The sequence below is a fragment of the Zalophus californianus genome, chromosome 12 (assembly GCF_009762305.2).
Source record: "Zalophus californianus isolate mZalCal1 chromosome 12, mZalCal1.pri.v2, whole genome shotgun sequence".
NCBI lineage: Eukaryota > Metazoa > Chordata > Mammalia > Carnivora > Otariidae > Zalophus > Zalophus californianus.
In genome coordinates this window covers 4,576,530-4,601,240 of record NC_045606.1, presented here as the reverse complement: position 1 = coordinate 4,601,240, position 24,711 = coordinate 4,576,530, and the positions used below count along the sequence as shown (strand labels likewise).

Sequence of the window (24,711 nt, the reverse complement as noted above, 5' to 3'; positions counted from 1 at the left end):
CAGTCTTCCCAAGTCTTTGAAATCACTGCAGGATTGTCACGTAAAAATAGATGGCATTTGGTTTGGAAAACTATTTTCTCCCTGATCTGGTACCATTTACTGGAACCCGATGTAGTGAATGACCTGTTAGTAAGCAGCGTGTGTTTATACTTTCTGTAACTTACGGAAGCCACTGAAAACTTTTTTTTTCTTTTTTTTTTTTTAACCGTTGGGAGTAGCGTGGCTTCTTCACTCATGTACTTACCGTGTTAGGAATGACAGACCGTGGCTGGATGTCGGGACACAGATGCCAACCCTGGGTGGGTCCGTGTCAGCGGTGTGCCTTGTGGGGACCGGCGGGGCCCCTGTGTCATCCCCTGACATGTCATGTGGGTATTCGGCCCAGAGCTCACAGCTCCATGGACGGCGGTGTGTGCGGGTTATGGGGAGAACACTCAGCGCTCTGTGCTTCCGTCTTAGATCCTCCCGTTTAACCTTCCGCCAGCCCTGGGAGTTGGGACCCCCATGCTGTCCCCTTTTCAGATGACACTAACGTCGGGGCAGAGAGGCCTTTGCCCCCTACTGAGTAACAGCCCTGTTTTTCCTAACGTGGGTGGCCCTGGGCGGCATGGTCACATCCCTGAGGCCGAGGCGGGAGGATTGTCAGAGAGACCTGGGTTCAGTTCTCCTCAGCGCTCCTGTGATGCACCATTTCATTGGTATCCTCTGATCCTGTGTTTATTTCTCTGATCCTAAAACACCATGAGATAAAGGGTCACTTTAATGACAACTTTGCAGTTACACAGAAATCCCCAGCCCTCGCCCGTAAGTGTGGGTCAATTGGAGGATGTTTTTATTTCAAAATGTCCAAAAGTGTAGGCAGTCTCTGAAAACCAGTGAAATACTGTAAGTAAGTGAATAAATGAAAACCAGTGAAATACTGTAAGTAAGTAAATAAATACAAATTAAAAATGTTTTTGATTGGAGAGAGAGAGGCTTGTTCTGGTGTGAATGTTCTTTTCATCACCTCTTCTCGGAAAATGTCCCGCCTCCCGGCATGGGCTTCCCTTCTTCGATTTCTTCTGATGGTTCCAAGGAAATAACAATTCTCAAATCATTCTAAAAAAGTAGCTGTGTTTGTTGAGGGCTTCCTATGTGTTGTGAAGCCTCAGAGGTCATCACGTCCCTGTGAGGGCGGCGGTGCACCCCGTTGGTGTGTTGGTGTGTTGGTGTCAGGGTGGCGGTGTGAGCCCGAGGACGGCGGGCGGGGAGGCGGCAGGCAGGACTTCCTGCGCGGTGTCACGGGTGCTCAGAGCCGGGAGGCTGCTCTGGTGTTTGCCGGGGTGACCGGCGAGTCCTGGAGGCCCCTTCAGTGACAGAGCCCGTGCGTCCTCTCCTGCCACCTGCCGTGGCCCACACGCCCCTCGGCTCTTGAGCGCCCTTCCGTTGTCCCGGTTTCTGGCACGTTTTCTTGTTTCCATCCTCCTTTGGTGTGTCGTTCCCCGTTAGACAAAGCCATCAGCAGGTGACACCTCCAGGTGGCTCTGGCCAGGTCAGAGCCGGGGGGCTGGCGGGCGACTGCCCCACTCTCTCAGGGCATGAGAGTCTCATCGGTCATTGGAGGCCACGATGGGCCTTCTTGTGGGAGAGGGTCTCTCCGGGCAGGCCTCCCTGTGTTCCGGGCGACCCCCGGGGACGCTGGTCCTGCCCAGCCCGTGAGCAGTGGAGAAATTGAGAGAACGTGTTTAGAAATGTTGTAGCAATTTGAGTGTTGATTTCAGTGATAAAAATGTGGGCGTGTATTGTCCCATGTTTCAGTACTTCGTTTTTATCGTGTCTTGTATAAAATAGCCATGCTGGACAGACTGGTAGCGATAACATCAGAGAACACCGCCCTCCCCCACAGGTGCGTTGGGAAGTGCTGGCGTAGGGGCCTCAGGGGGTCAAGGTCACGTTTGTGGTGGTTCTGGTTTGCACTGGCTGCCCAGTCTGGCCTCGGATGCGTGAGATTTGTGTGGTGACGTTGCGTGAGGCACGGTAGGCTTCCCGAATTCACTAGCCTTCCTTCTGGTCAGTGGGGGGGCCGAGGGAGGACAACCGCCGTCCCCGCACGCTGTGCCCGGCCTGAGTCCTCCTGCCCTCCCGCGAGCTGCCTGCGGCGGGCTCCTTGAAACTCCTGGGGTCTGGGGCTCGGGGGTTCACCTTAAGGGATTTTCTCTGGAGTTTCCGGCGGGACCCGCCTCCCGCCTCCTGGGGCTTTACTTTGAGCAGCAGTCTGTCCTGCGCCTGTCCTGGGGGCCGTGAGCCAAGGGGACAATGAGCCTGTCTGGAAGCCGGGCAGACCCGCGCTCTCGTTTGATGGCCGCGCGTCACCTTTGTGAAATGGGAGCCACGGGGCCCGTTTGATGGGACCGGAGGAATCCCCCGGAGTTGCCCAGGAGTGCTGAGCATTGTGACCTGCTTGGTCCCTGAAGCCCAGAACTTTGGAGGAGACGGGCCAGGCTAGCCAAGCAGTTGGTTGTACACTTGCAGACCACCCCCTGAAACCCGGCTGCTAGGATGCAAGCACACTCCTTAACGTTTTATGTCACTCTCCGGGCAGCGAGGAAGGGATCGGCGTTTTCCTGACGGCTGCCTGTTGTGGGACCACTGTGCACCCGGCTGGGCCCTGTGCCACGAATCTCTGGACACCTGCCCCAGGACTAGCAGAGGCCATGTGCCCTTGGCCTCCGCCGACCCCTTCTCTGTCTCCATCTTGCCAGACCTACCTGCGCGCCTTTGCTCACGGCGGTTCCTCTGGCTTTGGCCCTGATGTCCCCCTCCTCCCCCTGGAGCCGTGTGCCTCCCCGTTTTCACTCTCACTTCAGAGCTCCCACCACTGTCAGGACAGAGGACAGAGGACTCCCTGTCCTCCCCGCCACCCGACGTGTGGCTCCTTGAGGACACAGCGGAGTCGTGTTCACTCTCTGCCAGACCCTCCCTGGTTGGCCCAGCACTTGTGACGTGAGATGCGGCCTGCCTGCTCAGGGGTCAGAGCCCTGTGGCCTCGCCCTGTGGGCTGAGCCCTGCCCATGCCTGGGGTCACCCTAGCCACCCTGCGTGGGGAGGGGGCAGCAGAGCAAGAACGTGGCAGGGTGGGGGGGTAGGATGTGATGGTGACCCTGGGAATCGGGGCTCCTTGGGGGCTGGTCCGTGTGGGGCGGGCTGGCTCTGGATGCCAGCCAGCCACTCATCGTCCGCCTGCTCACCCAGCACACGCGGTTGCTGGGCCTGCCTCCTGAAGGCGGGGAGGGTTCCCTTTCCCGCGCTTGCACGTCCTGGGTGCGTGTTTCTGGGGCCCGCTGAGTGCTGTGTGCGTGTTGGCCCTTTGGCCTGGGGGGCTCTGCCCGCTCTGGCCGCAGCCTACCTCTCCTGCCCCCCTTGGCCCCTCTCACCTCGCCCCACTGTGGCTGTGGGGTCATCTGTCACCTTGCCCCTGCACCTGGCCCCCCGGGCCGCATCTTCTATGAGAGGTTTCTCTGGATCTCACGTGAACACTTCCTCTCTGCGGGGAAGGTCGCCGGGCCTCCCAAGCGAGGTCGACGGGAGTCCTGGTTTGCCCGTCGCAGACCTAGGTTCCACCTGCTGTTCTACATGGCATGCACGCATCCCGAGCTCCAGCCACAAGTTAGGGGTCACCATGCTCCTGCGCCCAAGTGGAGGATCTTGCGGTGTCAGAAGCTGGGGGTAGAGAGGTTTGCCGACAATTGGGGTTTGGAAAGCAGGCTCTGGCGGCAATGTCAGGAACTCTGTGCTGTTTCTGTGGGATGTCCTCAGGCTGGAGCATGGGGGGGCCGGCGTGTCTCCCGCCCCTGTGGCCTATTCGGTGGATGGGCGGCTCCGTCCAGGGGCCGCGCGGCTGCTGCGTTCTCTGGCGGAGTTCGAGACCGCGTCATGGCGCGGGGCGGGGGGACACCTGTTACTCGTGATACTTGAAGACTGCAGACAGGCTGCAAGGTATTCGGGGGTCACGGTTTGTGAAATTTGGCGGTGAGGCGGGGCATCTCCTTCCTTCCTGTCACTGAGACGGAGGGGAAGAGGGCATCTGTGGGGGCAGCTCGCCGGTGGATTGGGGCACTGGAGAACCCGTGTGTTCCTTCAGCAGCGAAGACCCAAGTGCCAAGTGCACGGGCCAGCCTGCCCGCCCGCCTGCCTGCCAGCAAGCACTGCCGTGTCCTAAACGAGCAGTAAGTGGGTTGACAGGAACCCAGGCAGTAGCAACTGGTTTTTTGTTCTTTTGGTTTGTTTTCTTTTTTTAGTGACGCATTTTGGGGGAGAGAGGAACCTTAAAATGATCCCTTTTAATACAGCATGTGGGGTAGTGGAAACGGGAGCTTTTCAACTCTGTTTACTTTCCTATTTAAGTGTTTGGTCTTGCAAGTAGGGTAGGTTTAAATTCTGTTTTGCTATTCCCGTGTGGTGCTTCGTTCCTACCAAATTTCCTAGCAGCATGCATAGATCCCTTTTTTGTTGCTGGTTATGTTTCCCTCCCTCTGTTCCCTGTGCCTCATTCGGTGGGTGGCGGTGGATGGGGCCGCTCACCCGCTGTTGCTGCCCAGTTACTACCCCAGCACAGAGGGGTCCCTGACTCGTCACAGCTGTGTCTTCATCATCCTCAGCTTGGTTACTAAATATTCCTGCATGTCTGAGGGAGACCCTGAGAACGTGGCTACTGGTACCTTTTAAAGATTATTACTGTGTTTTTATTAACTAGGAGAACACCAAAAACAAAAAAACAAAAACGGGTGTATGAAGTAGCTATTAATTGAAGATGAGCATTATTCTCAGCCTCTGCGAACGTTTCCCGTAATTGACCTTTAAAGAATAAACACAGAGTGGATTTTCAGCATTTCCTCTTACTGGACTTTGTCACTCTCTGCGCACGGTTGGTGAGTTTTTCCGGGAGAGTGATGGGAAACCTGGCCTTTCGTTTTCCGCAGGTGGATTCCCCGCCTCTGCCGGCAGCTCCGTGAGGGGTTCGAGCGGTGGGGGGGCGGGGGGGGTGGCGGGGTTTCTGCCATCTGTTTCTGCATGCCTGGGAGCCTGCTGTCGACAGAGGGGCTGGAACTGGATCGCTTGGTAGTAGGGCTTAAAAAAAAAAAAGAAGAAACCATCAAAAGGAGCATGAACTCCTAGGAAAAACAAGACCTCTCGTCATCGGTGGAACATTCCAGAGTAGGATAAAAGTGCAAGAAGCTAGGTCGGTGGTTTATTTCCCAAGGAGCCGGCTGGCCTCTGGTCTCGTTGTCCAGATTCGTCAGGATTAAGGTGAAGACGCTGAGGGCCGCCTGGGTGGCTCAGTCTGTTAAGCCTCTGACTCTTGATTTCGGCTCAGGTCATGATCTCAGGATGGTGAGATCGAGCCGCGTGTCGGGCTCCATGCTGGGCTTAAGATTCTCTCCCTCTGCCCCTCTCCGCACCCCACTCACACACACTCTTTCTCTCTCTCTCTAAAAAAATTAACTTGAAAAAAAAAAAAAAAGATAAAGACACTGATGTTTCCTTGTGTGGGGTGGTCCTTACCCTTCCTTTTCAGGGAGCAATTTCTTTAAGTTGCAGCTTCCTCTCCAACTTACCTGCTCTGTGCTTTCCTTTAATTATTCCACGGCATCACCCACTTCAATTATAAATGAGCGAATTGCGTGGTGTGATTATGGTTTTTACTCTGTTTTGTCCAGATAACATATAAAGCCAAGAGGGCCGGGCCTGTGCTTTAAGGGCTAACGCCCTGGCCACTGAGTAGGTAGATAGTTGCTGAGCAGGGGAGTCTCTTTGAAGATTGGCTGTATTTCTCTGTTCTTAGGCGACCGAGTGGTCAGATTCCAGAGTCTCTGAAGCTGATCAGGTGCCCCGGGACTGTGCCATGCTGGTACAGATGTTAGTCCTCGATGAGCTTGAGGACGTCGATCCGTGATCACAGACATCTTTTCATTGGTTTGAGAAGCTTTCTCGGACCCGAGAGTGGTGAAAAGCAGTCTGTGCTTTCCCACCTTCCCCGGCTGATTTCCAGAGGGGGTGGGGGGGTGGGGGGGGCGTGTATCTTAGGCTCCCACGTACATATGAAACCTGCTTCTTACTGAGCAAATTCGTTTGGAGTCCACTTCGGTCTGTGGTCTTCTAGGACGGAAGATCGGGGGGGAGTGCGGGTTGAGGGTGCAGACTCGTGAGTCCCCGGGCTTGACCCTGCATCCTGTGCGTGGCTTGGGACTGCGCTCCATCCCCTGCCTGCCCTGCTTACTGTGTGGTGGGGACACCACAGTCCCCTCTGAGCTACTCTGAGTCAGGGCTTCAGGGCAAGACGGGGCCGCCTGAGCCTAGGACACCACAGTGGCCATAAGAGAAATGTGTGTCCAAGTATATTTAGAAGGCCGAGTCATCAGGATGTGGTAGCAGGGCTGGAATGTGGAGCAGGAAGAGTTTGAGGCTGACTCTTCTGTCTGGCTTGAGCACCTGCCTGAGGGGCGTCTGGCTGGCTGGCTGGCTGGCTGGCAGTCACTGCAGTATTTCTGGGGACCAGTGTAATGCCAGCATTTCAAAACACAGAAGTTTCAGATGGAATGAACCTGTCTTCTCATCACCTAAGAGTAGCCTCTCCTCTGTCCATTCACCACCCTCCCGGTCAGCCAGGTGTCCAGCCTTTGAGTAGGCGTGGAATGTCCTTTTCTCGGACGCTTCAGTCACCTGATGAACACTGTTGCGCGAGCCTGTCCCGTCTGCTAGCCTGGCACTTGGTCTGCTGGTCTGTGACATTTGTGCAGTCTGTACCCTGAGTGTCCGTCCCTGTCTCACTGGGCTCCCTAGGGCCTGGGGCTTCCCTGGAGTGGGAGGGGCCTGCTTTGTTCCCAGCAACTCCCTTCTGGGCCGCCTTGGAACAGGGTCACGTGATGGCTCTCTTGGGACCTTGTTATTACCCCTCACAGCTCTCCCCAGGACTGGTTGGCAGGGTCGGGGTTAGTGAGTTCACGGATCAGTATTTTCAATGGATCCAGGGATCCTGTTAGGCCGGGAACGGCTTTTTAGAGAAGGAGGCCTTGGGTACAGATGCTAACCAGCAGCTTTGTCAAACCTGTTGTGGTTTGCTGGCCCAGGAAGGAAGTCTCTCTCTGATCTGTTGATAAGGAGCAAGGATCATGATCTAGCAGGGAGTTCTTGGGTAAAGAAATGTTTTGTGGAAAAGGCGGGGCTGTCACAGTATCTGGAGATTATCTGTGTCCGAGTGCAGTTTAAATTTGTGGCTCTTGTGTTTTCCACACGCACACATGCACGTGCACACGTACACACACACTCCAGGCTTCTCCTGAGCACGACGCCCTTGGTCACAGGGCTGGGAGCACAAGTCTGCAGCTGGACCTTCTGTGCCGGAGGCTGGCCCCGCGTCCCTGCTGGCGGTTGAAGCTGGAGTGGCCTGTCACTCGCCAGGCGTTGTCGCTTGTAACTGCTTCCCAGGTGTGCGGGGCTGGGTGCACCTCTGAAGGAGCCATGGAGACCCTCCTTGCTCCCCCCTACAGGGGGTGTGTCTGTCTCGGGGATGGGGAAGGAACTGGGGTCTGCGGCTGGAGTTTGTATACCTCATGCTGTCTCCCCAGCAAACCCTTTGCAGTGGGTGTTGTTCCCTAGTTTTCCCGTGAGGACGGAGGCCCAGAGACTTCTGTTGACTTAACCATGCTCAGGCTAGACAGCTGGGGACTGAGTGGAGATGCCGGCTTCAGGTTTGCTCCGCCTGGTCCCAAACCTGAGTCCCCTCCCATCTGCCCACATGGGGCATGATTTGGGGGAGATCCCCCCTTGCTTTCCTCTGCGTGCTTCATTTTGGAGGGTTTCTGTGTCTTCGTGCAGGTTCTGCTACCCCCGGCCTCCCAGACCGCAGGGGAGCCGCTGGGCCGAGGGAGAGCAGAGAGGGGGTGTGGCATCTCACCTGCGGCCGGGCCCATCCTGGGGTTGGGTTTGGTGCCCCTCAGGATTGTGCTTGCTTTCACCCTCCTGAACACTTTGCGGCCTGGCTCTCCGGGCTACTCGAACGTTCCTGCCTTCCAGGGTCATCTTCGATGTTTGCAGGGCTCTTTCTCTCGGTTGACATCGCCTCTCCTGAGGGACCCTGCTTTCTCTTCATGCCTGCTGGTTTGGGATTGGGTGTCAGAGGCGGCTGAGCACTGTGGTTTTTTGTTTCTCCTGTTTTTGTGTTGCTTTGAAGATGGGGGGATTTCTAATGGGAACAGTTAGGCTTCTTCAAGGCTGTTGGTCCTTCTGAAACTTGCTTTTTTTACCCGGCTTGCTGGGCCTCGCTTGCCTTCACCATGGAGGCAAGACTTTTGGGGAGCTCCGTCCCGTGTCCCACGTGTACGAGCTTTTCCACTGTGGCTGCAGGGGGCACAACCTTGGCTCTGCCCCGCGTGAGCTCCGGAAGTCCTTCTGTCTGCTTCTTTCTGGTGGCCCCGAAAGGTCCTCCTTCCTTGTGCTGCAGATTGTGGGCGCTCCAGGCAGCGAGTTTGTCTCTCTCAGAGATGACGGTCCTGTGCTCCCTGCTGCCCAGTGCACAAAAACCATTTCAGTGTTTTACTTATTTAAGGAGAGAGAGTCTGTTTGGTCCTTGATATTCCGTCTTGGTGGGCAGCACAGAGGTCCCCCACGCTGTGGTAGCCGTGGTCCTAGGACTAGATGAGGCTCAGAACGTTTTATGTAGTATCTAGAAGCAGTGTGGGAGCCACAAAGAAATACAGAGACGGTGTAGTCCAGAGACCTCCCTTTATTTTATTTTTTAAAAGATTTTTTAAATTTATTTGACAGAGAGAGAGAGCGAGAGAGCGAGTGAGAGAGGGAACACAGGCAGGGGAAACGGGAGAGGGAGAAGCAGGCTTCCCGCTGAGCGGGGAGCCCGATGCGGGACTCGATCCCAGGACCCTGGGATCATGACCTGAGCCGAAGGCAGACGCTTAACGACTGAGCCACCCAGGCGCCCCGAGAATTCCCTTTATAGAGGAGGAAAAAGGCACGGAGAGGGAGTTTATTTGCTTCAAATTGTGGAGTTTGTCACAGTGGTGATTTACAAACATTTGGCTCACGCCACAGAAAGGATTTTCATTCATGAAGGATGTAATGATCTGCTTCTGGTGACCCAAGCGGGGGTCGGGATCCGGCGGTCCTCCCGCCATGGGGAGGGGCTGACCCGAGTCTTGTTTGCCCGGCACCGGCAGCTCCAGAGCCAGAGGACCCAGCTCATTGTGCCTGGGGGGGGGGGGGGGGGGGGTCTGTGCGCCTCCTTTGCTCGGTCTTGGCTACTTGCTTTGCACGAAGCTCCGTGGAAGATACCCCTCCAGTGAGCATCACCCTGACTTGACAGCCATGCCCTTCAGCATCCTTCTAGTAGCTTCTTCCCACCCCTCCCTGCTTTGCCACCCACCCTCAGAAGACCATTACACCTGGTTCAGGTGCGGTGTGGGAGCCCGGGTGGGAGGCAGGAGGGGCTGGAGCTCTGGGCCAGACCCAGCTTCCTCATTCCACCTCCGGATTCTTGGCCCGGGGCCGCCGCTCACCCCTGGCCTTCTGGCCTCCACTTGCCAGAGGGACGGAGAAATGAGGAAGAGCTACCACCAAGGATTACATTATGGTAAACCCTGGGGCTTTTTCCTGGTCGGCCAGGACCAATGAGAACCCTTCCCAGATTTTGAAATGTACTTTTGAAAAAGTTCACGGAAGAGGTGCCTCTCGTTCCGCTAACTGGGGGCACGTGGTGGGGGTGTGCCATGTGCTGGGGGCGGGGGTGCGGGAGCTCTGCCCGGAACATAGCTCCGTCTCGGTGCATCCCGATGACCGTGCGCCATGTGCTTCCCTGCCCAGGTGTGAGTGTGGATGTTGCACGGGGTGGTGTTGCCAAGACAAAGCTGGAAGCTTCGAGCCAATAAACTCGGGTTCACGTGTCTCCAGAGGCTTTGTGCACCCCACTGGGGAGGCCTCGGGATTGTGACCCACATTTCAGACGAGGGAGCTCAAGCGCTGAGATGCCGAGGGATCGTCGCCAGGACCTTGAACCCAGCGGCCCCAGCGTCCGAGCTGTGCTGGCGTTTTGTTAATGAACACCCTCTGCTTTGTCCTTTTTGTTTGGGTCTGTGTGTGGCCCGGGGGACTCGATTCCCTTTGCCTCTGGGAGGGGCTCAGCTCATGGGTGGCCCTCTGGCCTGGTCCCTTGAGCCTCCGGGAAGCTCGGTACACGCGGTCGTCTGTGACAGGGACGGGCCGGGGACAGCAGGGGGAACACCAGGCACCAGGCCTGTCTTCCAGAGCTTGGGGTCATGGTTGGTCAGAGGTCGCCAGGGTAGGGTCAGAACACATTTTGTTCCATTTGGAAGTTCGTGGTTTCTTTGTCAGATTGTTCTCCTTGCCCGTGTTGCATTTTGACTGATCCTCAGGAAGTACGTTGAGGACTCTGATTGTCGGCCTTATTAATTAATTAGCAGCGTAGAGATTTCCGTATTGTCTCATTTCCCAGGCTGCTGAGCCAGGGTAGACATTAACGTTGGTGTAGCTGCTACTTGCTGCCCATTCTAACAAATTCACGTTATACGCGTATGTGCAGATGTTTTGGTCTCTGTTCGTTTTCCTTTCCACGAGGGCGGGGGTCCCAGAGAACAAAGCGAGTGGTCAGTGGAAAATGGGACTGGGCGCCCAGCAATCAAATGTCCTCACTGTGCTGTTTCTGCTGCCTGGATGCTGGCCCAGCCACTGGGCCTCCCTTAGTCACTGTGTAAATGAGCCACAGGGGTCCTGGCTCCCTCCGGGAGGTGGTTGGTTGGAGGAAGACAGAAGGGCATGTCGTGGGCCTGGTGCAGACGTGCTTTCATAAATGGGGGGCCCTCCGTACTCCCGTCCAGACCTGCACCTGCTCTTCTGTGTTAGGTAACGTGAGGGCGGTTGTGCAGTGCTGAGTGACCCAGTCTCATCGACGTTGAGTCATTGGCTCCCCCCACAGGAGGGCTGGTAGATGCCTGGCGCCCTGACTCCCCCACCTGGACCGACGGTGTGTGTGGGTGAGAACCAGCGACCCCTGCCCCGGGGGCTCCCATCCCAGAAAGCCTGGGGAAACCCATAATGGCCTTTGGCTTCTGCATCTTGACCATTCTCTAGAGTTAGGGACATTCCATAGGATGACCCGAATAGCCATTAAAAAATTTAGGGGTTGGGGCGCCTGGGTGGCTCAGTTGGTAAAGTGTCCGACTCTTGATCTCAGCTCAGGTCTCGATCCCAGGGTCGTGAGTTCAAGCCCTGCATTGGGCTCCATACCCAGCGTGGAACCTACTTAAAAATATATATATATAGCACCATTGTAGAGTTGACAGAGGCCGCTCGCTGGTTGTACTTAAAATCAGTAAGTTATTGACTTTGGAGAGCCGTCAGCCTCATACGAAAGCAAGCGTGGACGGTAGAATTGGTGCACAGGACATGGGGGGCTGTCACCACTACATGGAACGTTGGGCCATCATGTTTCTTATTGGTTAACATCTCACGGACTTGACGCATCTGGCTCCTTTTCTGAGCTGCAGTCATTGTATTGGCCGGAACTCTCTGTCCCCCCTCCCCGACTAGAGCTCCTGAGACGTGACCCCTTGTGAAACTGTGGGTGTCCTGACCTCCGATCTCTAGGCCTGCCCCCCGGAGTGATCGCTGCCTGCTCTGTCCCTGGGCCAGCCTCTCTGTGGTCTCCTTCTTCAGAGCAAAGCCTGGGCTTAGGTACATTTAGAGCTGGTTGCCCAGGTAGGCACATCCAGAATCAAAGTCCTGGATGTAGCTAGAGGGCCTTGCATATGCAAAGAGCTGATTTTTCCCTTCGGGGGCTGCAGGGGAGGCGGGTGGGGTTCTGATCAGGGCGAGTCAGGGGAGAAGGCCTGCAAGCGATGTGGGGTTATGGGTCGGTGGGGGGGGTGGCGGGGGGGCTGAGTCTGCAGGACCCCAGGCCAGCACAGGCAGAGCAGGGGAGAAGCAGGGAGAGGAAGGGCAGAGACCTGTCTTCTCTCTACCAGCGTCATGCCTGCCTTTCACCGGCAGCAGCGCGGTGAGAACACGAGCCTGTGTTTTGGGGTTTGCGTGTCCTCTGGGGCAGGTTTGAAAATCCTGCCGTGAACCCGTCTCCAGGTGCTCAGAGGGGTGAAGGCCTTGTGGGCTTTTGTCTGAGGGGTTCCACCTGGGCAGTGCGTGGGGGCAGGGCCGGGAGGTCGTGCCTTGCCGTCTTGGTGGGGCTCACTTTTCCCGTAAGCTGCCACTGTTCTCTGCCTGAACAGCTGGCGGGTGCGTCCGCACCGCCCGGATTCCTCTGTGTGCGCCTGGGGTCCAACCTCCCATGTTCGCAGTGCCCACCCAGGGGCCGGTGTCACAAACTGCTCTTCCGGCTTCTCCTCTGGATGGGGCTTGCTGCAGGAACAGAACGGACAGGAAGGCCGGCGTGCTACGAACCGAACTTGCATTCTGTAACCCTGCATGGACGTCCGGTCGATCTGCCCTTCCCAAGTGGCCCTCTGCCCCCTTGCTGGTGGTGTCTTGGTGGAAGAGGAGGAGTGGGGAGGGAGCAGGTGGAGCGGCTCAGGGAGGCGGAGGTCAGGGGAGGTGGCATAGCAGCAGGATTAGTGGGCGTGCCCGTGAAGATCGCAGCTTATTAATAACTTACACTGTGCTTCACACGCATGATCGCACCAGGTCTTCGCACCGTCCCGTGAGGTAGGGCTAGTGCCTTCCCCAGGCCTCTGAGCTAGTGATTTCTAGAAATCCTGGAGCTAGTGCTCTTCACCATGAGGTGAGCTGCCTCACCAATGGGGGGACGCCAGATCAAAGGACGGGCGGGCAGAAAATGGACGTGGCGAAGGCATTTTATTTTGGGAAAACCATTTGTCAAGCTGAGCAGGCTCTGGGCATGAGGTTTCTCTGTGGGGCGATGGCAGTGTTCTAAATTTAGATGGTGATGGCAGTACAAATACTGTAATTACACTAACATTCGTTGGATTGTACACTTAATATGACACCTGAAGTTTTGTTAGGTAACTGATATCTCAGTAGAACTGCTTAAAATAAGAGGTTGGTGGACTCTCTTTCTCCCTCGCGTTACTGAAATGGATGTTTCCATGCCTGGCATTGTAGAGTGGGTGGTTGAGTTTAAAGCTAGGTGATTCATACACTACCTTTCTCATAATGTCAAGAATCCGGGCACTTAGAGGTCATTGTGTAGAAAAAAGTGTCTGAAGATGGTAAATCCAGGACAGTGTCAGTTCAGGTCTACGGCACTTGGGTGCAATGAGGTTTTTGTGAAAGTCTGGTGGTTTTCTCAACAGCGGCATTGTCCCTGCTGCGCTTGGTGTCTTACTGTTTTGGAGAAGAGGTTTTTGTCGCTCTGATGAGTGGCGGTCCAGGTATTTTCCTGTGTGACTCAGTGGCTCATATGGTACCATCGGGACAGAAGGCAGTATTCTCACTCCTAGATAGGAGGGCCGGCATGGTGAGTAATTACTAAAAACCTAGTAAGTTTTCATAAAAATGAGTAATTGTAGCTGGGAGGAGGCTACATGGGAAATCTTTATCACACCCCGCTGTGTATGTTTGGAGGTCGTAGAGGAAGACACGCACACAGTTGACCCAGTGGGCTTTGGGCGTCAGGGAATTTGTGATAGATTGTAAGACAACGCTTTCCCCATTAGAATCATGGACAGATGCTACAGTCATGTGTTCCTCACTAGGGCGGGAAGCTCATCGCTTAGTGGATTTTGATTCTGATTTGTTCTACGACTTTAACTGCGTTTTGTTATCAAACGACAAAAGCTATGGTGATTGTACTTCGCATACTGACCTTCAGAAGCCTCTGCTTGTTGTGTGTCAGAGATGGACCAGGATCCCACCGGGCGGTGGGCTGCAGGGGGCAGGAGGGGGCCGCCTGGAGGGAAAGTGAGCTGCTGGGCCCCAGAGGGTAGGACCTGTGCCATTCTGTCCTTTCCCTGCCCGACAGCGGGGTTGGCCAGGGCCGCTGCGGGAGAGGGTGTGGGGGCGCCGGGAGAGCCCCGTGCGGCTTTGTTTTCACCGCAGCCTAAGGTGGGCATCCCTGGGCTGTCCCTGCCCCCCACCCTCAGCATTCTCATGCATTGTTGTTCCTGTGTGGGGGTGGTTTATCTGAATGAAGACTTCAGCTTGGAGGTTTTGATGGAACATTCTCGCTGGTTGAAGACACGTCGAACCCCCTCGTTCTGTTCTCTGTGGTGTTCATCTTTGGTTTTCTTAGCAGAGTAATGGAGGGCGCCTTCTGTGCCTTTATTCCCCTGAAAAGATTGTGCGCTGGGTGGGACCAAGGACCCAGCCCCGACACCTACTAGAGAGACATGTCTCTTAGGGACGCCTTGTTCCTTGCTGTTCAGGAATCCAACCTTCACCTGTTGAATCAGCCCTTTGTTTAGAGCGCCTTAATTTAGTCCTTCTGGCCAACGTATGAAGCCGCCAGTCGGCCCCGAGGACGCACACAGATGCATGAAGTCACACAGCTGACTGACAGGTGGGAGCCTGGGGTTGGACCCCGGAGTCTGGCCTTCCACCGTACGCTCCCCTTTGTTCCCCGGCAGACACCGTGCTGACTGTTACACTCCTGTCTCATTGAAGCCCCCCACCTGCTCCCCGAGGCCCGCGTTGGTCCTGCGTTTTTAGATTGGGAAACGGCTCAAACCGCCCAGCGGACGTTCTCCAACTCCACAGCGGTGTTTCTCTTGGGCGGCTTGGGCTGTCTGGCAGCCAGCATGGGCAATGAGGTATTCGACGCCCCCCCTTGCCACAGGATGCGGGTGGGTGCCAGCCATCACCGCGCGCGTGGAGTCTGGCTCTGTGGGTGCCCAGGCCGGGTTGTGATGCGTCTCATCAGCTCTTCTTGCTGGGCTCCATGGCCTTCCTTCCAGCGGGCCCTCATCTTCACCACCTCACTGTGGCGGGGAGGGTGGCGGAGGCGTCCCTGCCCCATGTCTGGGGACGTCAGCGGGCAGGGGCACGCGCTGAATTACAGAGCGCAGCAGGAGGGAGGGGTAAGAGACCGTTTTCATCTGGGCTTTTAGAGAAGGCTCCAGAAGGAGGTGGCTTCCCAGCGAGGCCTTTGAAGATGAGTGCCTCATGCGTGTGGAGGGCAAGGGAGAGAACATTCCGGAGAGTGAAGAATTCCTGGGCAGAGCAGGATGGGGCGGCCTACCTGCTGCGAGCTGTGCGTTCTAGCTGGCGGGAAGCCAGGGCAGGAAGGCGGCCCCCCCGGAATATTCCGTGGAACTGAGTCACCTGGGGTGAGGTGCTCAAACTCAGCCCCAGCCCTGCAGTCAGGACCTTGCAGGCCTGCAGGCCTGGGAGTCTGCATTTCTCAGCAGCTCCCCCTGGAGGTCTGACCTCCCACTGATTCCTGCTACCCTGACAGCCGGGCCCACTAGGTTCAGACCCCGGCTCGAGGCACCTTTTCCGTGTGGTCTTTGAAACCTCGGGTTCTGCGTTAGCCGAGCGAGGGAGGGTCAGCACCTGCCTCCCTGGGCAGGGGTCTCACTCAGCGCATACAGTGGGCACGCTCCTGCCAGGGGAGGAAGTGCTTCAGGGAGGGGGCTGGAGGGGTCCGGAGAAGCCAGTTGGGTTGGTACCCCAGCCTGGGGCCAGCAACAGGCCTGAAGGAGCGAGGTGGAGGGGGGGGCATTCACGTAACCCCCCGGGAGTGTGACTCAAGAAGGAACTTTCTAGAGGAGAGCACTGCCCAGCTGGAGGATCCGTCCCTCGTCCCCTCCCGGTGCCCCATCGCCAAGTCCTGTGGGAGCTCCTGGCCCAGCCTGCCGCTGCGGGGTCATTCCCCCCACATCCACCCCCCACGCTGCAGGGCTTAGTGAGGGTGGAAGGAAATCACTCAGCACAAGGTTATTCTACGGGGCGGGGGGCTCTTCTTCATATTAGTGGAGGCAGCATTTCTGCCCTGCTCCACTGGATGCCTGCCTCTGACTTTGGAAAGTATTTCTATAGCCAAATGGATCTGGGGATCCAGTACCGAATAGTGAGGTGACCCGCATAGCTAATTAGGGGCTCTTCCAGGCTCCCGCCTTCCCTAGAGGTAGACAGCCCAGTAATGAAGGGCTCTGGTTTAAAGAAGCCTTAGCAGCGAGCAGCCACCTTGGAGAAGAATCCTGGACCACCCCCCCAGGCCCCCAACGAGGCCCCAGGCCTCCTGCCAAGGACACTCCGTAGTGCTGGCTCCTGACCCTAAGGGGAGGCTCACTAACCTGGAACAGGAAACCCACCCGGACAAACAAAAATGAGCCCCGGGAGACCAAGCCGGCATAGGGACAGGCTTGTTATTCCTGTCCCAGTTTTCGTGACCCTGAGCCTGGCCAAGTGCCACTGTTTGCCTTTCAAGAGGGACATTTGTGCCTGACCTTCGCCTGCACTGGTGGTTTGCTTCTCCCGGGGCTTTATTTTACAAACACCAGCGGTTTCCTACTGTTGCGTCCTTTCTCACTTACCAGGATAATAAGATTCTTGTCTGAAGCTTCCACCTGTTGAATTCTTTAAAGTATGTTTTTTTTGTTTTGTTTTTTGTTTTTGACTTGGGAGTCTTATGTATGCTAAATCTGGTGACAAGGTTGCCTAAATTAGGTTTGGAAGGTCCTTGTCTTCTAAATCGATGTCTCCATGGGGTCAGGTCTGCTTGCCCCTGACGAGAGGCGTGCTTAGGGATGGTGGCACTTGGGGGGGGTGACGGGGTCTCGGATTTGGACTTGAGCCTGCGCAGGAGACACCCCGGGGGCTGTCCATTCCCAGAGGGACAGGCTGGGTGGGGCCTGAGCCACAGGGAGGCTGGACCCTTGGTTTATACTCTGCTGATGTACGTGCCATCTGATTTCAACCAGATGGTCCACAACCAGCATCCATGTCACTCATACGTAAGCAAACACGCCAGAAGAGAAGTTTTAATAACTAAAGCAAACCTTGAGACAATTCGAGGAGGAGAGATCCATGCAAAAGGAGCAGGAGGCGAAGTGGGTGCCAACCAAAATGTGTCGGAAGCCGTGAGGATAGCGAGTGTGGCCGTGGCTTCGGGACGGGCAGATCCGTGGGATCCATGCACGAGTGTGGCCGAGGCTCAGACACGCGTGGGTGTGGAGATTATAAGGTGGGATGAAGGTGACCTTCCGGCTCAGGCACAAAGGGCAGAGTGAACAGGGGGCCAGTTTATGGTCTCACCTCTTCCCTGTCCACCAGTATAAATGTCAGCAAGATGAGCGAGGAATACGTCACGTCGGAAAAGAGACCAGAATAAAACATACACGGACGCGCTCCGGTTTCCTGGAGAGAGAACAAAGGCAGTCATCAATGTTGCCACGATGAACTGAGAAGGAAAGTTCAGTAAACTGGCCTACGTTGAATTACACTTCTGAGAATCAAAAATTCAGTTAAGACTGCAGACAGACAAGCGGGGAAAAGCGTTTGCAACAGACACAAGCAAATGGTTTCTTACACGTCAAGAGCTCATTCTGGAGGAATATGGAGGCACAAACACGAGTTTGCAGGGGGCGGAGGATGCCCACGTCCATGGGCCGGGTGCTCGCCCGGACTTGGGCCCTGGCTTTGCACTTGGTGTTGTAAATAAAGCCTCCAGCAATCCCGGAGGGGGTCATCAAACCCATTTTATTATAGATGAGTCAGTTGAGTCAGACTCCAGAGAACTGGCCCCAAGGGGGGCTCAGCTCCCAAGGGGTGGGGGCGGGCTTGGCCTGTTTGGAAAGCCCTGGTGCGCTCAGGTGCTTGTCCCGCTGAGCCATCAGAGGGTAGTCCAAAAGAAGAAGGACAAAGGGCTAAGAAGCTCTGGAAAATGGTCAACTTCGGTATTTGAGACCTGTACTGAAAACCACAGGCCGAGGCCACGGTTTACCTCTGGGATTGGCAAGAAAAAAATTCCAGAAAGATCACCAGTCTTCGGTCTGCCGCAGATATTATGAAACGGGCACTTCTCCTCTATTTTGGGTGGAAGGGTAAACTGCGTGAGCAAGATTTTGACAGTATGTATCTAAGCTCAGAAAAAAATACGTGTGAAACCTTTGGTCTAGTGGTTCAACTTCCAGGGTTCTGGAAGATAATCTGGAATAATCAGAAATGCGGCCAGGGTTTTATGCACAGAGGTGGGATTGGATTGTTAGTTAGTACACCGTCTGAAACTTGCAACTGGCTGCAAGTGTGTACTAGAGTAGTTTAGAATCTGAAAAAAATACTTACCAAGGTTTGAAAATAGTATCTTGTCATGTTCATGGGGGACGGGGAGGCGGGACTCCGGATTGTTCACACCGTGTGATTTCCACGGTGTCTAGAGGTGCTAAGTCCCCGAGAGTGCCGTCAGTTACCCTACCTACTGTCAGGGGATTCAGGTACGTTTTTATTGTACTTCTGCTCTATTTCCCAAAATTGACCTGCTTGTTTCAAAATTTGGAAAAGAAAGAAAAAAATATTTATTCCAGATGGTAAAGAGCCGACCGCATGAAGGATTGCAGAAACGAGCTGGGGTGACCTCAGAAGGGGGTGCTGCACTGCATTTGGGGCTCTGGGAGGTAACCACCTCATGCGCTGACCCTGACAACTGAGCTCCGTCCTCAGCACCTCCTCAGGGCTCCTGGTGGGTTTGCTCTTGCCTCCAGACTCTGTGTCCTGCAAACCAGCTCCTCTCCACTTTCCTAACCAGAAACTTCCATTCTTCGCTAACCACCTGCTCACTGGTAGGGTATGGGTTCCTGAAGTCACGCTGCTCGCCCATCCAGTGGAGTGGTCCAGGGCTTGGAAGTGCTGATGGAGATGCTTTGTTGTCGTGGGAGATTTCAGAAAGATAGGGTAAAATTCAGTAACAAGTGTCATTTGATTATGAATCCATTTTTTTTTTAATCAGGATCACTTGTAACCCCCACACGATCCATATGTAACATATACATTCTCCATAAGTAATTCAAACATTGCACCCAGACGTACCACGTTGGTGCATTTTTTCTCGTCTCTGAAAGAACAGACCAAAAACTGATAGGGTATCATCTGAGGGTGAAAGAAGAGAGGTTCATTTGAAGTTTTTTCTTTAAGCTTTTCTTTAGCATCTAGATTCTCAGAGTTAGCGAGTATTGCATCTATGATTAAAAATCAAAAAGGAAGCTATTTTTTTTTGGAGAGAGACAAGCAGTGAAGGCACCCTATCACACCTTGGGGCTTGGATCCGTTTTCTCCAGATTTTCTGGGGGCAAGTGTGACTGTGGTCTCAGGGACCGAGCTTCCTTCTGCTGAGTGGTAGATGTCGGTGAGCTGACCCTTCTGGACTCTCTTCCCAGTGGCCCTGTCTCTGCCTCCCCAACTCTAGCGAGCGCCCCTCCCACCCACCCCCCCCCCCCCGCACAGCATGGACCAGACCCCCGTGTGTGTGCGTGCAGGTTGGCGTTCACACAGTGGAGGGAGTAGAGTATCATCCATCTGTTTCTACAGCCCCAGGCTAAGGCTCCGGACAGAGAACCACTTGCTTGCTGGGGAGCATTCAGGTGACAGAGCGACTTGTCAAAATGAATGAACTTTTTTGAGTTTCTTGGGCAGCGTGGGTGGGAAGGCACGTGGGCTCTGAACCCCACCGCCTGGGTTCTAATACCAGGACTGCCCCTTCCTGGCAGGGGGCAGTAAGGTGGACATAACCTTCCTGTGCCCGAGTGTCCCCAGCTGTAAATTGGGAGTCCAGCCCGGCACAGCTTGGGGAATATTCCGCTTGAGACAGTTGGCGGTACCGAGAGGTCCCTTTGCATAGGTAGGGATGAGTTGCCTGCTCTTTGTGCCGATAGTAGATGTCCCTTGCAGACACAGTTCTAAGACCTAATTATGGAGGTAATCCACGTGCAGTGTAGAAATCTCAAAATTTCTCAAATCTGAAAGCGAAACTTGACCTCTTTCCATCCCATGTTAATCCCTGCTAGTATTCTAAGTGTGTAAATATGAAAAGGCCCATTTTCTTTTCCCACATTTTAACCTGTCTTTCATTGGCTTGATTATAATCTTCACGAAGACGTTTTTTCCTAGAGTTGTGGAATTGATTGTAACATTGCTGTTTTAACTTTTGCCTAAAATTTCTGTTCTAATCCTGATGTGTCTGAAAGAAAAAAAAAATGCCGCTGGGCCCTTCTGCTTTGTAGAGGGGGCCAATTATAAAGCTGTCTCTGGATGTTTCCGTGCCAGATAACAGACCGCCTAGGGCTTGATTACCAGTAATTGTTGCAGAAAATGCGTGTGCTCTGTGGAATGCTAATTATTTATATTCCGTGCTCAAATCCAACAGTTGATAATAATTCTTTTTGAATTGCTATTCAGGCAAAGCAATTCAAGCCAGAGACCTAGAGGTAACTTCTGTTCTGACGCCCTTGCTAAGCAGGTGGCACGTTTCCATGATTAACTTCCCTGATACGGTGTATTTTAAACAACCGACGTTTAAAAACCTAGAAGGTGAATACAGTGAAGTAAGAAGTTGAGGAAGAAGGACATACGGGGGAGGGTGGATGTGGACAAGAGTGTGAAGTGCTTCCTTTGACCAAAGCCTCTGTGCTCCCGCCTTTTCCAGGACCAGGTGGAACAGACGCCCCCTCTCGGTCCGCGAGATCTGGCAGGACCTGGCTTCCCTGCCCCGCCGGACCAGCTCACAAATCACCAGGGTAAGGAATGACAAAAACGCGGTGCCACGGATGCCCGAAGCCCCCGCTGCGGCTTTGCCACGGTGCTAGGACTCCGTGTTCTGCGAGACCCTTCTTGGCCCTCACCCGAGAAGGTTCCGACCTCGGCTCTTTTCCCCTCGTAAGGAAAACAAATTCTAAAACAGAAGAAAACAAAACAAAAAAACATGGTTGCGATATCCTGACCTACCCGTATCCCGCCTTTTTGAAAGTTTGTTTCACGTTGCTTCGCTTTCACGGAAGACCTACCTTAGTACCTGTTTTTTGCTCACCTAAAGAAATCCAGAGAGGATTTCCACTTTTAGAAAGGAAGACTCAGCGTTGCTTTTGGGGCGCCTGGGTGGCTCGTTGGGTTAAGCGTCTGCCTTCGGCTCAGGTCATGATCCCAGGGTCCTGGGATCGAGTCCTGCATCGGGCTCCCTGCTCTGCGGGGGGTCTGCTTCTCCCTCTGCCTGCCGCTCCCCCCTGCTTGTGCTTTCTCTCTCTCTCTCTCTCTGACAAATAAATAACATATTAAACAAAAAAAAAAAAAAAGGAAGGAAGGAAGACTCAGCATTGCTTTTGCAGGGAGCCATTCTAGAGGCAGCGGGTGCTGAACAGGTCGGCGGCCCCGCCAAGCCCCTTGCCCCTGAGCTGCGCTCAGCATTTCAGCATCCAGCATCAGAGCTGTGAGCACCTGCGGTGTATCTCCAGGTCTTTTGTTCATCCGTTATCAGAGGAGACTCTTAGAACGCTCCCCAAATTTGTCCTATGAATTAATGGTAATTGCTTCTTTGTCTTACACCGTTTCAGCTTGGAAAAGGTTTCACAGGAACGCTGAGCTCCAAATAGCGAGGGGAGACCTATATTTCTGTTCCGTGAGCCAACTGCAGTGAACAGAACTTGAGAATCAGTTCCACATGAGTTCTCTCAGGATGCAACATGAAGGGAACCCGACGTTACCTGTCGGGGGCTCCTCCATGTGCAGTCCTCTTGATGCTGGCGTGTGTATATTTGCACTCAGGCTAGTTTTGTGTGTCTGCGCTCTTGGTAGTTCTCTGCCTTGCTCTGATTCTATTCCTGTTATATTAATTTCTGACGGGATTATCACGGGAAAGAAAGGACAAGGGTTAAAAGCAAATTAGGTCCAACGATGCACGCGTTGTCACGGGGGTGGGGGTGGGGAGCCCGCCAAGGGAAGCCGTCTGACTGGGGGAGGGGTCAGGAAAAATGCCCACAGCTCAGCTCATGGTTTGGACTACTGGAGAGGTTAAGTACAATACGTTGTAGGCTTTAGAGCTGGGAGGCATTAGAATAATAGGATTTTTAAAATGGCTTAATCAGAGAGAGGTTGAAATTTAGCAAAAAATAAGAGCTGGGAGCTTCCCATGAAGTCAAAGAGCTGTTTTCTCAAGTGTTAGAAGCCGTGTCAAACAGTTGGGAATCTGTGTCAAGCATAATGTTAGGGTCATCTTTGAGAACCCTTGCAACAAGAAAGAAACCCGATTTGTTAATATTGATTGGCTTTGCAACTTAGGAACATTTTAATTGATTACGTTTCACTGATTACTAGGGGTCCCATTTAAACTGAAAATTATCGAAGTTTGGGTAGTGATGTTTAAAAATCTACGTTGATGCTTTAATCCAAAAGTTAGAAAAAAAATTACATGGAAAGAACTTTTTAAAGCTTAACGCTTGGGACGCCTGGGTGGCTCAGTCAGTTAAGCATCCGCCTTCGGCTCAGGTCATGATCTCAGGGTCCTGGGCTCGAGCCCCACATTGGGCTCCCTGCTCAGCGGGGAATCTGCTTCTCCCTGTCTCTCTGCTTCTTCCCTGCTTGTGTTCTCTCTCTCTTTCTCCCTGTTAAAGAAATAAGAATTTTAATAAATAAATAAATAAATCTTAAAGTTTTTTTAAGGTTTAAAACTAAGATGTATATTCAAGTATCCCATGGATCTCACAGCTGCTCAGTGAGTGCCCATGAGGGTTGAGCACAGACGGTGGAGCGGGCTTCATGCAGAGCAGAGCGGATTCCCTTCCTTGCCCCAGAGTGGCATGCCAGCTGCTGAAGCTGAGCGTCGAGCATGTCCCAGCACCTGAAGCAGGGCCAAAGGGAACGAATGAATGCGTCTCCACCTGTGACCTTGAACACCTTTCCCCTCCGATCCTCAATAATTCTGCACACGTTGCATGTAAAACAGGGAAATCAGAAGGACTCATGCAAACTGGGCCCACGGGACAGATGTTTTTAGAGAGTGAGCAGCGCCCATGCTTATTTCCACCGGGCTATAGAAGAGAGCCAGCAACGGAGGGCAGTTCAGATCGGGGAGCCAGGCATGGCTGGCCGGGCCCAGGCAGCCTTCTGAGAGACAGCAGTGGTTCTGAGTGCCCTGCTCCATCCCCACACCGGAGGCGGGGGCAGGGCACAAGCCACCCCCAAAGAGTCTGCAAACTGAAGTCCCTACACACTGAGAAATACAGCCACCAGAATCACCAGACCGCTGCTTTCCACATGCAGCGAAGATGGGTCTGACCATGGCTTTGAAGAAAGTGAGTGTGTCCTGCTCAGGGAAGGTGAATGAAAGCACGGTGTCCTAAAGGACAAACCGAAATGCAGCGGGGCGATGGGGCGGGGGGGAGGGGGGCATGTTTTAGAAGTGAAATATATAGTTATTGGCATTTTCAAAGTTCCGGATTCAGTCTAAGGAGAATTAGTGAGTTGGCATCACCTCCCGACAGCACAGAGAGACCTGGGAAACTCTAGTGGGCCATTGGACACACACACTCACATGGCCTGGAGCATGCACGGGGGAGGGAGGGGAGGAATTTGAAGAGAGGCTGGTGGCAATTAGCCAGAACTGGACAGACAGTCCCCAGAGGGGGGCTCAAAAAACCAAGAGGGAAAGGGAAGACTAATCCACACTGGGAAGCATCTAGGAAGATTCCAGAAATCCAAGGCAAAGAGAAGGTCTGCGGCGAAAATGCAGACTTCCCAGCGCCTGAACAACCATCGGACAGGCAGCCCACGCGTGCCCAGCAAGTGCCAGAGGCTAACGTGGGTGTTCTCAGAGCGCTGCAGGGAAAGTGACCGTCTGTCTGCAAGTTCACACCAACACGTACTGAAAGCAAAGAAGGCTTTTTCAGGCAAAGATTGAGAAAATTTGTTACTGTCGGTCTTCTCTGAAAGATTTATTGCAAGTTGTACTTTAGAAAGAAGATCATGAATGCCTTGCAAGGCGCCAAGTAGGGGACACGTAATGCGTGGAGAAAGGGGCGCCATGTCACAAGGTCAATTCCATACGAATTGTTAAACTAAGGTTAAACTGAACTTCCGATAATTAGACGCCCTGAGTGTGTGTGTGTGTGTGTGTGTGTGTGTGTGTGTGTGTGTGTGTGTGTGTGTTGAGGTTTGTTCTATGCATGGTTATATCATAATGCCATTTTAGGGTTTTTTCCATGAGCAGTTATATAATAAGACTCCAGTTAGGAGAAGTAGAACGTAAAACAATTTGAGACTGCATTAGAAAAAAGTACACTTAGTTATGTATTCTAAAGATTTTATTTATTTGAGGGGGCGGGCAGAGGGAGAGAGAGAATCTTAAGCGTGGAGCCTGACACGGGGCTCGATCTCATGACCCTGAGATCATGACCTGAGCCGAAACTGAGAGTCAGATGCTCAACCAACTGAGCCACCCAGGCGCCCCCTTAGTTACATATTTTAAAATCTTAGTTGCAACTAAAATATTGACTGTAATTACTGAAACAATACACGTATATAGTTTCTAATCTAGCAGAAAAAGATACAAGGGAATCTATATTTAATAAAAACCAATATCAGGAGAAGAGGAAGAGAAACAAGACGTGAAAAATAAAAAGGATGTCAGGTAGAAAATAGAAAATATGTCAGAGTCATTCCAGTCATATCTGTAACAGTATTAACAGGCTCGGATTAGTAGAAATATATAGAACCCTGCACCCAACAGACTCTTGATTCTTTTCTAAAATCTGTGTA

General features: G+C 53.6%; 1 protein-coding gene across 5 annotated transcripts in view; it reads left to right on the top strand.

Annotated features, from left to right (window-relative positions):
- Positions 1–24,711, top strand: part of GRB10 (growth factor receptor bound protein 10) — a 171,365-nt gene that overhangs the window by 61,329 nt on the left and 85,325 nt on the right. For 4 of the 5 annotated variants that reach the window (XR_003516330.2, XM_027573017.2, XM_027573016.2 and 1 more), the window contains one exon: positions 20,612–20,702. The exons of the other annotated variant lie outside the window; for it this stretch is intronic. Coding sequence is in view for 3 of the 4 variants with exons in the window: in XM_027573017.2 (XP_027428818.1) it covers positions 20,612–20,702 (91 nt within the window). In the remaining variant the exon portion in view is untranslated. The remainder of the gene's footprint in view (positions 1–20,611; positions 20,703–24,711) is intronic. 5 annotated transcript variants of the gene reach the window in all.